Raw genomic sequence first — 13,379 nt, 5'->3', positions numbered from 1 at the left:
TCTTAACACATGTCAGGATTCAGTGTTTTCCGGGTCATTCCTCAAAGGTCAGGCACAGTGGATGCTGAGGGGATAGAAAAAGGTGTCCTTAGTATAAAACTCACTGCAGGCACCCAATCTGAAGATGAGTTTCCTGGTTTTTGCCTTGTGTGACATGTGAGTTCTATCTTAACTGTGTATTTCCACTCCCACACCCAGCTCTAAATTAATGAAGAAATAGGAACATATCTGAGGGATGCCTGGCCAAGCTTGTCATTGGAGTCTGGCCCCTAAGTTCTATCTGCGAAAGGGCTACAGGGTCCCAACCCGAAGTCCCACATTCTTTATGCTTGGAATCCAAATGATTTATCTAACACTTTACTTCGGTTTGCAGCCTGCCTTCACTCTTCGTCGAGTTATGCTTCATGCAGATGACATGTAGTATACTGTTTGTGGCTCTGGACGCAACCGGAGAGAAAATTACTGAAGGATCTTGAATTAAATTGTCTTAGAAAGCAGAGACTGCTGAAGGTTGAAGCAGCTACCACACCTCTGATCAGAAAACCAAAAGTGGGAGGAAAAGGGGCAATTCCTCCGTTGGGTATTGACTGGCTGATTTTGCTGGTGAGATTTGGAGAATCTCTCAGTTGCAATTTGTCCTTGGCCTCTGTGGACTCTGGTTGGATGCACGCAAGACATCTTAACATGTCCACATTGCTGATAGATGAGTGTTTGTGTGTGTATGTGCATACGTATATGTATATAGAACCGCTCTTATAGATAGTAGATGTGCATGCACACATTTTTCTAACCAGTGCGACACGTGGCTTCACCTTCTGTTGTCCTCAGGTCTGCCTATTCCAGGATGGTGGGCCCCAATTTGGTGGACCCTGCCTGCCTGAGGTCACCCGGAGGAGTTATATTCATTTTTGTATCTGTGTCCTGAAGCCGTGATGCATAGGAGCAAAGGAATGATCAGCGTCCTGGCTGGAGGACAAGTGGTTGTGGTTTATTTGCATTTCAGTAGTTCGGAGCACTGCAGGATTTTCCCCGAGAGACAAGCAAAAGAAGAGTCCAAGCTGCGTGTCCCTCACTGTGCCCCCCTACCCCCTGCAGATGCCCACTTAGGGGCTGGAACGGCCAGCCCCCTCCACCTCCGTGGTTCACAGAAGATGGCTGAGGGATGCCCTTCCTCCCCAGCAACATTGAAGTGTCCTCTGCTCCCTCACAGGGGCCTTGGTGTTGGAATTTGTGATGTAACTTCACTGGTCCTTGGGTCAGGGTGCAGAAAGGGGATCGGCAGCCCTGGGGTATTTCAGCTGCCTGCGTGTTGAGGAAATTGGAGTTGGCAGTCAATGAAACAGGTGCTTCTGGACCTGGGGAAGGGGTGTGTGCCCAAGCGTGCCTGCTTCTAAATTGCAAGAGGCAGCTGCTGGGGAGGATGTTCCCTTTCCAGTCTCTGGTGGAAGGAGGAGAATGGTTTTGGTGGTGTCGGTGGGGGACACGATCATTCCTTTGCTCTGCCTCTCTATTTTCTGGGATGAGATTTCAGAAGTGCTCCAAGAGGAGGAGCTTAGAGTATGGCAGCCTGGTTCAGGGTGCTCCCTGAGGTGTGCTTCTAGTCTGCCTCACGGCCAAGCCTTCTCAGGGTGGGTGCAGGTGGATACCCTGGTGGCCACACAGGGTTGTGGGTGGCCTGTGGGGAATCTCTCGATGGTCATTTGTGGAAGTGATGGTAGAAGTGGTCTCAAGCCCAAAGATGAGCAGTTGCCCATGTTCCTGGAGGCCCCTGGTGAACCCACCTCACTTCCTGCAGCCTGGCACCCCTCAGTGACCCTCTCTGGATCCGTTAGGGCCTAGATGGTTGATGAGGGATGCTGGACAGGCTCTTTCACCTGCATTTGAATTCTTACCCTCCTCAGCCACCTGCAAGGACTGCTGTCTTTCAGCCGGCCGCCCGCATAAAGGCCAAACGTAGATTTGAACTGTTTTTATGTCTCCTGTGTAATGACCCCGAAGGAACTCTTTAAACACAGCTGTGCAAACCCTTGTGAGACCTGATTTTCCCTTTTCATTGCTCTTCTTTCCAAGGACACCTACATGTTCGCCCCCAAACCAAAACCCATGGCAGCAAGGGACTAGAGACCTGTAATGGCCATCGGGTGCCCAGACAAAACAGTGCTGTCTGGTGGAGAATGAGAGTCCAGGAGTGGGAGGTGGGGCCTGGGGAGCCCCGTCATCCTGCCTGGCATTTCTAGGTCCCCCAGATGCTCTGGGGCAGTGAGCTGAGCCACGTGGCACACCCACTCCCTCTCTGGTCCTGCCTTGGGGACCCACCCTAGACTTGCAGCTTTTCATGGTAACCTGCGTGTTCACTTAAATGCTTTGCTTTCCCTTTCTGCTTTATGATGATGATTGTTGGTATATATTTTACAATGAAATGGAAAACAAGTTCCAGTCATTGCTGGTTCCTAGACCTTGGTAATTAAAAGCTAAAAAAAAAAAAAAAAAAAAAAAAAGAAATGAAATAATACCTGTGGAGTGAAGGAATTTATTTTTTGAGTCACCCCCACCCCCAAAGACCTATGTAGCTCTGAAATTGAGTAAACGAAGAAGCCTCCCTAGAATTGTTCTTCTCTATTCCTGCTGTCTCAGCCACTCCCCCTCTACACCCCCCCCCACAGCCCCCCAAAAAAAGGGATTGAGAGAAAGACAAATGATGAGAAGGCCAGTCTTGTCAGGTGAACACCCAGTGCCTGTCTCATTTAAGGTTGCACTCCACTTCTTTCAAATAGGAAATTGCCAAAATGGATGTCATGGGCTGCTAATTAGATGTATTTTAACTGCAGGATCATTTTACCAGCTAATACTGTTATTATGTGCTTCAATGTGAACCCATGGTGGAGCTGTTAAAATATGAGCATGCAGTCTTAGCAGACAGCTCTTGGAGCCGTTGGGATGGGTGGAGGGCGCTTTTCCTCACGGCCCTGAAGATCCCCGGGCCAGGCCCTGTGCTGAAGATCTGCGCCCTTTCAGCTTCTCAAGAGGTGCCCCCCTGCTCTCCCGAAGACCATCTTCTCCTTGCGTTTAGACCAGGGCCTGAGCCTCCAGGAGGCCTGAGCTCTCCAGCGTCACATCCCCTCCCCTCTAGACATCAGAGTTCCCTCTGGACCAGCCTAGAAGTGCCAGATGACCACAGTTCATGCCTGTGCCTACCCAGAACAGGCAGGCCTGAATCTCACGCACTGGAGTTTCAAGTCTGTGCTGGCTTCTCCTCCATCTTCCCTCTGTAGCAAACCGGAAAAAGAATCCTAATTTCCCGTTGGGGTGGGAGGAGATGAGCTAGGATCAGGACAATGATTTTTAAATGTGAGCCAGGCATTTGACTTCACGTTATTTCTTTTCCCCCTCACCCTCTTAATACATAGCATTTTTTTTCTATCATCCTTAAGACAAAGTAGCTGGCAAAATATTTAAGTGATCAGAAAGAAATATTTTTATTTGCCCGTGTGCGAATTGGGTTATCTGCCTATCTTGTTTATGAAATTTGGCGCTGCCTTTCCTGCACAGTACGTTCGCCTCTCAAATCTTTCCCGGCTCCCATTTCCATATTTCTGCGTGCTTGTTCTTTGTTAATCACTTGGCAAGCGCTTATTTGAATATTAAAAATTTCTTTAATCATCAAAGGCAGGAGCACAGTCTCATGAATATTCATATTTTTCCCCCTCCTCAGACTGGATTCTAGTTCATTACCCTGCAGTAAGAGCCAAACAGCCATCAATCGCCCTCATTACAGGCTCTGGCGTTTTGATTGGCTGCCTGCTGCCCAGAGCTTTTTTTTATTTTTTTAATTTTTTCCCCCTTCTCCTATGAGCTGTCTTGTACCTGCCAACAACCAAAAAAAGAAAAACAAAATCAACAATGCAAGAATACATTTCTCTGGTTGGAAAACAACTTTGCAAACTTGTCAAACAGTCCTTGTGGCTTGCTGCTGCCACCGCTGTAGCGTCCACCAGCGCCACCTCCTTCCCCCTGCTGTCCTTCCCCCCACCAAAAAAAAAAAAAGAAAAAAAAAGCCCAAGATAAAAGAGAGGGGGGGAGAGAAAAATAAATAAATAAATAAAAAGGGAGAAACTTGAGCCTCAGAGATGAATATTTGTCAAGAGAGTTGACGTAAGTTTCATTTGCATAATGACTTTGTACTTCTGCATTAATAAAATTTGCATATGAAGCCATGTTAATTACTCCTGATCATGCTTTTTGCATTCATGCATAGTAATTTTCTCCGACTTGTGAGAATTAATGTCTTGGCATGGGGGGAGGGGGCGCGGGGACTGTCAGGTTCCCTTGCCAGTGTCCCTCACTCACACGCGCTGCCTCCCTGGCTGTCTCCTTCCTTGATCTATGACTCATTTCTGCACTATCAGTAGGAGTTCTCAGCTTAAAAAAATGTATCAGTTGAAAGGCACCAGTAGGGAGAAAAACACACTTCTCCTGCATAGTGTATTCCAGACCACCTCTCTCTAGCTCTGAACATGGAATCTGTAATCCTCCTATTTGGGAGGGGACGCCCTAGAGGCTTCAGGGGTGGGAAAGGCTCGAATTCCCCCCAAAACCGGGATGAGGCTTTTCCAGGCGTTTTTGTGTCTCCACGCTCCTCGGCGGTGGGCGTGTTCGCTGGGTGAGTGCGCATGTGTGAGGAACGGAGCAGGAGCATCTGCAAAGTCCCTCTAGAAGAGAGACGGGTGATGGACCCCTGTGGAATGCTTAAACCCATGAAGGCATCAAGAATGAGCTTATCTAGCATTGCCCTGTTTTGGAGCCTAAGAAGCGGGATTTTAGGGGCCTTATTTTTAGACTTTTTTTTTTTTTTTTTTGTGCATAGACCTCCAAAGCAAGTGTTTTTTTGGGAGTGTCTTGCAGGTCTTTGTAGGGCGCTTTGCTATGTTCAGAGCACATCCTCTTGCTTTCTTCGCTGGGCAGTGATGATGCCTTGGAAAGGACCGTAGGGAGTGGGGAAAGTTTCAGAATGGAAAGCAAGAGAATGATAGTGACCGTTTGGTGAGTGTTTCCTGGATCTCTGGCTCTGGCTCAGGGCTGACCCGACCCTTCCTTTAAAGTTGAGGGAGCTGAGGCTCTGAGAAAGTGACTCACCTTCAGTCACGAGGCCAGGAGACAGCCAAGGAGGAATTTGAATCCATGCCTCTCGGTCCTCAAGGCTGTGTGGCCTGGGAGCTCTGGTGGCTTCCTCTGTGCGTGTGTGGGTGCATACCCTGTCCCAGGTCTCAAGAGCTTCTTAAGTGCTTTCTGGATTTCCCAGCTGCACTTTTAAAGGCTAATACCCCTCCTCTGAGGAAGGATGGGGGCTGGGAGGTAGCCTAGGACAGGTACTGAGGCTATTTTTCAAGTTGAGATAAGAGTCACATGATGTACAATTGACCATTTTAAAGTGTACAGTCAGTGGTTTTGAATCTATTCACAATGTCGTACAGCGGTCACTCCTGTCTAAGTCCCGAGCATTTTCATCACCCTCCGAAGAAACTCCGTACCCATTAGCCACCCCTCACACCCCTACTGGCTCCCCCCAGCCCCTGGCAACTGCTACTTTCTGTGTCCATGGATTTGCCTCTTATGAACATTTCATATCCATGGAATCATGCAGTATGTGGCTCCTTTCATCATTTTGGGCTTTTGCAGTAGCTTCAGATTTCTTGAGTTCCACCTTTGGGAAGGGCTCTGGGTTTAAGCTGCCCCATGTGGAAACCTCTCCCAGGGTAGAAGGTGCTCTGGGAGCCCCAGAGAGGCCCTGCAGAGCTTGGGATTTGAAGCCCCTCTCCCGGCTGCCCCTCTCCCCTGCCTCAGTTGAGCTGGCCCCTGGAGCAGGTGGACTTCAGCAAGGTCAGAATTGCTAATGAGACTCTGGGGAAACCTGTCCAGCGCGGCCTAGCCCCTGACCCCTATGTAGGGAACAATGTGTGGTGTGTGACATCGCCTTTACAGACCCTGGCTTGAGCCCCACGTTGGATGTTTCCAGGAGAAGGATGTGGCCAGATGCCTGTTTTCTACCTGCTCTGCAACTGTTCCTTCCACCACGGAGACAGAGTCAGCTCCTTAGCACCTGGGACAACCCTTACCAGGCCTCGAGGTGCTTCTGCTGGTTTCGCAGTGGTGATAAATGGTGCTGGCTGTGTCGTGGCCTCACCTAGAACCCAGCAACCAGAGCCTGGGTTTGGCCTTTGCAGCTTCCAATGGCTGGATTGAGCCCAGGGATCTCAGACTTCTGCCCACTATGTGGTCCTTGCTCTAGAGATCCCAGGACCCCTGGTCACTTACCCAGCTGTAGCCCTAGAGGGAAGCAGAGCATTGCGGGCTTCGGGGACACAACTGGGTTCCAGTCTCAGATCTCCCTGAGCCTCAGTTTTCCCCCAGTGGAATGTGGATCTCTGCTGAGCGAGGTGGCTGTCATGACGATGGATGACCCAGAGCCCTCGGTGGTCTGCAGGGAAGGCCTACATAGGGATTTGAGACCACCAGTGGACAGGATCAAATGCAGTGTCCAGTGCTGGGAGGTTCAGGCTAGGGCAGGCTTCCAGGAGGAGGCAGGTCCTGACCTTCCTTGAGGGACGGCACTAAATCTAGCATGGCCTTCCCATCAGCATCTGAGGCTGAAACTGTTTACTGGTTCCTCAGCCACATCCTTCCAGGGCTATCCCCAGCTCAGAAATACCCTGGGCCCTAGGCCTCACCTAGTATGAGGTCTTTGTTGGCTCAGAGGGGTCCGAGCAGTGTTGGTGTTAGCTTTGACCTCTTGACAGGACACTGACAGCTTGCACTCCCTAAGCAGGGGGTCTTCTTAAATGCCCTGATGCCTTGATCCTGGATAACCCATGTTTTAGAGAAACCAGGGCTACAGAGAAAGAGCCCTGATTCTGGTTTGGATGGGGCTGCTGATGTCTGCAGTTTTCTGCAGTCACGCCATCAGTTTCCTGGTCTGTGCAATGGGTATTCTAAGCCCCAGTCCCCGTCAGTGTGTTAGGAAGTTCAGTCCAATGAAGAATGACAGGCTTCTGGCTCCTGGTGGCTTGCAGGGTCCTGTGGCTCTCCTTGCGATGGCGGAATCCACGTGGGGGCCCTGGAGTGGGCAGACTCCCACCCGTGCAGACCTGTGCTGGGCCTCCCTGGCAAACCGGCTGGGCCCAGCTGCCCGTCCTCTTGTTGACGTTTCCTTTTCGTCTCTCTGATGCTTCCCTGCTCAATTATTTACCCAGGGAATTTGGGCTTCTTCACTTGTGGTTTTGGCAAGGGCTTCACACAAATGTTTTGCCCTGGTGGTCTCTTAGCCATTTAAGATAAACGGCTAAATCAAATGCAGGCCTTGCTGCGGAGCTGAGCGAGCTGTGGGGCTGGGCAGAGGCGGGGCCGGCCCTGGCCCTGTGTCCTTGCTGTCACATGGCGGGAGGCCTCCCAAGCCAGGCCGAGACATTAGGAGGGGGTGAGCAGCGCCAGGGTTTTCTTGGGGTATGGTGGGGGGGTGTGAAAGCCTTCTGAAGGGCATTGCGGCTTGGGTGCAGCATGCTCAGTGCTTGGGGCTGGAGAGAGCCCCCGGCTGGTGGTCTGCCAGGCAGGAGGCTAACAGAGCCCAGACACCTGGAGGCGGACCCGAGGTGTCCCGGGCCTGTAGGAACAGCCCATCCTGATATAGCAAGCAGGGGAGGCTGTGAGCTTCCCAGCTCTTCCAGGGAGGGGTAGCCTGAAGTTTTGGAAACAAATCCCCAAATGGAACCTGTTTGATTGCTCTAGAGGCCCCCACGTGGGGGGTCCTTCCTGAGAGTGGGGCCCTGACAGCCCCCATTCACCCAGCCCCGTGCACCAGGCCCCCAGAGGCGGGGTCCTGCCTCCCCAACAGCCCAGCCTGGCAGCTGTGGAAACCAGGCCCTCCCCAGTGCCTCCTGCCCACCTCCCCGAGCCCATTCCCTCGCCTGTGTCCCGATTGCCTTCCCTGCAGGGCCTGGCACCCTGGGGGCCTCCCACCCCCGAAGGGTGGCCTGAGCCGAGCCCCACGCCCCGAGCCCCGTCCCACCCCGTGCCCCTCACACAGTCCAGGGCCCGACTGACCAGTCTTTTCTATTGTTTTTTCTCCAGGGCCGTGCAGGCCTGCCCAGCTGCCAGCGGTGGCCCCCATAGCTGTCTCCTCCCACTCTCACTCATCCGTGATCACTTCACCTCTGCGTGCCCTGGGCGCTCTCCCGCCCTGCCTCCCCCTGCCGTGCTGCAGCGCGCGCCCGGTCTCGGGTGACGGGACTCAGGGTGAGGGTCAAACGGAGGCTCCCTTTGGATGCCAGTGTCAGTTGTCAGGTAACAGACGACGCCGCGGTGGGGGGCGGGCCCCCGGGATGGCGGGGTGTGCCATGGGCAGCGCTGGAGCAAGGTGGGGACCCAGGGAGGAAGGGCAGCTCCCACCCAGAAGACTTTTTGGGGTGCCAGGGGAAGTGGTAAAGAATGTTCGCTGAACTATGAGCCAGGGCCCGGTGCCCCTTGGTCAGGAGTCCCCCACGGTGCCCCCACCCGTTCTGAGAGTCTTGCTCCCAGAATGCATTCCCCAGCCTCCCAGTCCCGCTTCTTTGGGTTGTTTAGCGACAGCTTAATTGGATAACACTTAACATCTGAGGTTTTCTTCTGCCCTTGCCACTGCCACCCCCTCCCCCACCCCAGACAACCCCCTGCCCCGCCAAGACCAGGCTAGGGGAAGATTCCTTGGTTGACTGTGTACATTGCTGGAGCCGTCCAAAATGCTGAGTTTCTCTTTGGGAGAATATGTTGCCCATTAGCTTTGAAAAAGAAAAAGAGTGGCTCGAAAGGAGCCTCTTAAAAAGCTGTGGCCACGACAGGGAGTGAAACACTGCGGGGCGTGTGAGGGGTGGGGGGCGGGGGCTGAGTACCTGCTGTGCGTCCAGCTCTGGGCCAGACCCAGACACAGCTGTTCGTGCCGACTCATCCTGCTCTCCTGGGCGGGCGGTGTGGCTGCCCATTCTACAGATGGGCAGATGGGGCAGTGTGGTGACACAAACTGGCCTCTACCTGCCCTGCTTCTCCCCAAGTGGAACCCAAGATCTTGTTCTGCCTAGGGTCTCTGGGAATCCTTGGGGTCCCTGGGAATTCAAGGGCAAAGGGCCCTCTCACAAGTCTGTCCCCACAACATCTCGGCAGGGCCTGGTGTGAAAGCACCGTGGCCACGCAAACCAGGATGCGGACACAGACACGTGTGGTGAGCAGCCGTGGCCTGGTTTCTGTGGCACGGGCAGGAAAGGAGAAGGGGGGTGCAGAGCTGGGTCAGATTTGATTGGTCCCTGCCTTGTCACCAGGCGTGTTGCAGGCTTTCTCTTGACTTGAGTTGTGAAAGGAAAACTATTTTTATTGGGCAGGTTTTGTTTTTAATTGAAGCTGTCCCCATGGGCGGTCCCTGATGGAGCCACAGCTCTGCAAAAACCATGGCCACAGCTCTGTAAAAGGCCACAGGCAGCCCCTGCTCCAGGGTCCAGAGCTCCCTGGGCTCCAGAGCTCCCTAGTAGGGTGGCCTGGAGCCTTTAGTATACCCTCCCTGCTGTGACAGGTGGTGACATCATAGGATCTGGCTTCCAAGAGGGAGTTCTGGTTTCTTACTGGACTTGTGCCTTAAATGCACAAAGCAAAACCCAAAATCTCCTGGGAAGGAGTCGGAACCATTTGCAAAGACGCCGGCTCCCTTTTCTGGGCTGTGCTGGTCCCCAGGTGCTCGGGGCTCCTGTCCTGGCTCAGTAGATCTGTTCTGTGAGTCCGTGGAAGGCCCTGCTTGCTTGCTGAGCAGGGGGTGCCTGCTCTGTCTGGGAGGTTGCCCTGCTCTCTTGGCTTCCTGTCATTAGCGCTGCAGCCCCTGCAGCCACTGGGGGGGCCATGCTATCAAAGATCAGCCTGAGTGTTTATTACTGGACGCGGTCAAGTTCCGTGGCACAGAAATCTGATCTTGCCAGAGGCTCACCCAGGGCTTTGCTTAACCCTCTGTTGGCCCTACTTAGAAGTTGCCGAAGTAGATGAGACTCAGCTAGAGGACTGAGCCGCTCCCTCATGTGGCCAGGCCCGCTTAGCATCTTTGTATGGTGCTGAGCAGGAGCTGTTACCATCCCCATTTTGCAGATGGAGAAGCAAGGGCTTGGGGAGGGAGAGTGGCTAGCCAGGGTGGCAGAACTGGGATTTGTCTTTGGTTGCCTTCTGAAAGGCCACCCCTCTTCCAGTGGAGCCACGCTGCCTCTGCCGACATCCACAGGAGGCCGAATGAGCTTTCCACTGCCTTGGCTCTGGGGGACTCTGCCATCGGCAAGTCCTCATACATGCCACTAGGATCCTTATGAGGACTGTGTATGGAGGGCCTGCTATGTGCTGCATTGTGCTGGGCATGTGTGCTTTTTTGAATTTAACCCTCACAGCAACCCTAATACTTTATTCTCCTCACTTTGCAGATGAGGAAATGATGTTCAGAGATGTTGAGTTCTCACAGCTCACGTCTATCCATCCATCCATCCATCCATCCATCCATCCATCCATCCATCCATGTATCCATCCATCCATCCATCCATCCATGCATCCATCCATCCATCCATCCATCCATCCATCCATCCATCCATCCATCCATCCATCCATCCATCCATCCATGCATCCATCCATCCATCCATCCATGCATCCATCCATCCATCCATCCGTTCATCCATCCATCCATTTATTCATTCTTTAGCTTGAAGCCATTTGGAAGGCACCTAGCTTGTAGCACTGTGCACACACAGGAAGAGTTGGCAGGCAGGTCCCTGCCCTCATGAAGCTTGCAGTCTGGTAGTGGGGAGGACAGGGAGTGGGGACCTGCAGAAGGGGAAGGAGGAGCAGGGAGGGAGGGAGGGAGTGGCGGAGGTGGGATTTGATCCCAGGCTCTCCATCCAGCACCTGCCACATCTATGGTTTTGGCTCTTCTTCTGGCATTAAAGGCCTTTTTAGATTTTAGGCCTTGAGATCTGCCAGGACTCAGAGCCTGTGAGCAACCAATGCTTGATTGCAGTGCTCTGGGAGGGGCGTGAGGAAGGGCAGTGTCCTGTTCCTGGGGTTGGGACTGCAGGAGGCTGAGTCCCTAGGACCGCTCCAGGAGACCCTTCTAAGGGGCCTGCTCTTAACTCCTGCCCTCTGCCACCATGTCCAGTACAGTTCTCTTTTTTCATTCGGTCCCAGTTCATTGGCTTGCACCAGCTTGCACCATGTTTCTCGATCAATTTCAATACCTGAAACTATCCTATTCTGGTGTTTTTTGTCCCTTTGTGGTTTGTGTCCCTGGCACTGGGCTGTTTGCTTAAGTGTTTTTAGTGCCTGTTTAATTAGTAGTTGGAATGGAGTCATTAAGTTCCCAGTAACCCGTTAGGAAGAAGCAGGCCTTTGTAAAGATGGAATGGGCCTGCCGTCCTTATTTGGTTTTGTCCCTTTTTGGATCAGGATGCATCGAACCCATCTCTTCAAATTAATACAGAGAACCCCAGTGTAAACGTGTTTCACACAGGTTAATTGCGTGCCTGTTACCGCATCCGCAGTTATTTATAGAAGGATGTGATTTTACGTGGGGAGAAAACCACACAGGTATGTGTGTTTGTGCACACCCTGGGCTGGCAGCATCCCAGGTGGCCCTGCCTCCCGGGACCCCAACCCTAGCCTCTTTCCAATGGTCGCAGTGGGGAGAAGGGACTCGGGGGACCTGACTCTTTTCGACTCTCCTGAAGGAATGTGGGGCTTTGAGTCGAGGCATTCCTGGGGACTGAAATTTCTTCCCTGAGAAATTTCACATAGAGGATTTGGCACAGTGGCTGTGGGGTCAAGAGCCTCAGACTGTCATCCTGGTCTTTGCTTCAGCTGGCCAGGGGCCCTAAAGAAGTCATTGCCTCAGTTTCCCCTTCTGTAAAAATGCATGTATGTATGTATATGTATATGCATGCAACATTTGAAAACGAGGCTCGTGTTATTTTCTGAGACAGGTCAGTGTGGAGCTGCTGTGGGTGGACTCAGCATGGGGCTAGCAGGGGGTACCTGCTCTGTCTGGGAGGTTGCCCTGCTGTCTTGGCTTCCTGTCATTAGCGCTGCAGCCCCTGCAGCCACTGGGGGGGCCATGCTATCAAAGATCAGCCTGAGTGTTTATTACTGGACGTGGTCAATTTCTGTGGCACAGAAATCTGATCTCGCCAGAGGCTCACCCAGGGCTTTGCTTAACCCTCTGTTGGCCCTACTTAGAAGTTGCCGAAGTAGATGAGACTCAGCTAGAGGACTGAGCCGCTCCCTCATGTGGCCAGGCCCGCTTAGCATCTTTGTATGGTGCTGAGCAGGAGCTGTTACCATCCCCATTTTCCCAGGGCAGGCTAGATAGGTTCCCAGGGCAGGGTGTGGGGCATTCTGAGAATGGTTTGGACAATCTTGGGCTTTGTGCCCTGCATGCCGGAACCCTTCCCTGTTCTGAGGCTTCCATGATTGGAAAGCGGTCGTCAAGTGTATGAGACTGCTTAGGGGTGAAGGCTGTTCTGCCCCGTGTAGTCATTTCCCCTCTCCATTCCTCAGTTTCCCCATCTATAAAATGGAGCTAAGGATAGGACAGGCTCTGAAGGGTCGTTCTGGGGATCGTGTGAGATCATACGGGCCAGGTGCTGAGAACAACGCCATGTGCCGAGTGAGCCCTGTCCAAGTTAGAGCCCATGCATGAGCCGAATGGGTTTCACGACATTGAGACTCTGTCAGGTCTCACTTCAAGCTGGATCCTCGCTTTCCATTCTTAAAAGTATTTAGCCTCTTGGCTGGCTCAGATCATGTACCAGCTTTGGGAGGTGGAATAGGAACTGAGACACTTCATTGCATATTTAAAAGCTGCAAATGGTCATCAGCCACAGTGATTAAGACGTGTACTTGGTGAAGTTCAAGGTCTCACGCAAGAACACACAGGATCCCAGCTCAGGGAAGTGGAAGTGTTTGGCTTTAATAGAGGGAGTCAGTTGCAGTCATTAGTATATGCTGAAATCACAGGGCAATCTTGTAAAGTTAAATTCAATTTACTTTTCTACTGAAATTGTGCTTGCTGTGTTATTTAACTAGTCTGGGGTTTCTTGGCATGGGTTAAAGGGACAATAAAGATAAAAGAATACCTGTAAGTAAATAGTAGGGTTTAACCATAGAATCTATCCTTTTCTCCTCCTTCAATTATATCCCAGTGTTCATTTTGTGTTGGTTTTATAACCAGAGCCGTCCAATGGGGCGCCGTGGATTAGACCACCCTAGCTGTGGAAGCCTGATGCAATTAATACAGTCTGCCTGGAAAGTGGCCTTATTTCTGGAAGTTTTATGTTAATGATATG

General features: G+C 52.2%; 1 protein-coding gene across 4 annotated transcripts in view; it reads left to right on the top strand.

The window, feature by feature from the left end:
- BCL11B (BCL11 transcription factor B) overlaps nt 1–13,379 on the top strand; it is a 102,159-nt gene that overhangs the window by 32,341 nt on the left and 56,439 nt on the right. For 2 of the 4 annotated variants that reach the window (XM_024232065.3, XM_024232064.3), the window contains exon 3: nt 8,122–8,334. The exons of the other annotated variants lie outside the window; for them this stretch is intronic. In XM_024232065.3, coding sequence (XP_024087833.1) covers nt 8,122–8,334 — 213 coding nt within the window. The remainder of the gene's footprint in view (nt 1–8,121; nt 8,335–13,379) is intronic. 4 annotated transcript variants of the gene reach the window in all.

Source organism: Pongo abelii, chromosome 15, assembly GCF_028885655.2.
Source record: "Pongo abelii isolate AG06213 chromosome 15, NHGRI_mPonAbe1-v2.0_pri, whole genome shotgun sequence".
Lineage (NCBI taxonomy): Eukaryota > Metazoa > Chordata > Mammalia > Primates > Hominidae > Pongo > Pongo abelii.
Note: the sequence above shows the minus strand (reverse complement) of the source record. Positions and strands in the feature narration are given on the sequence as shown.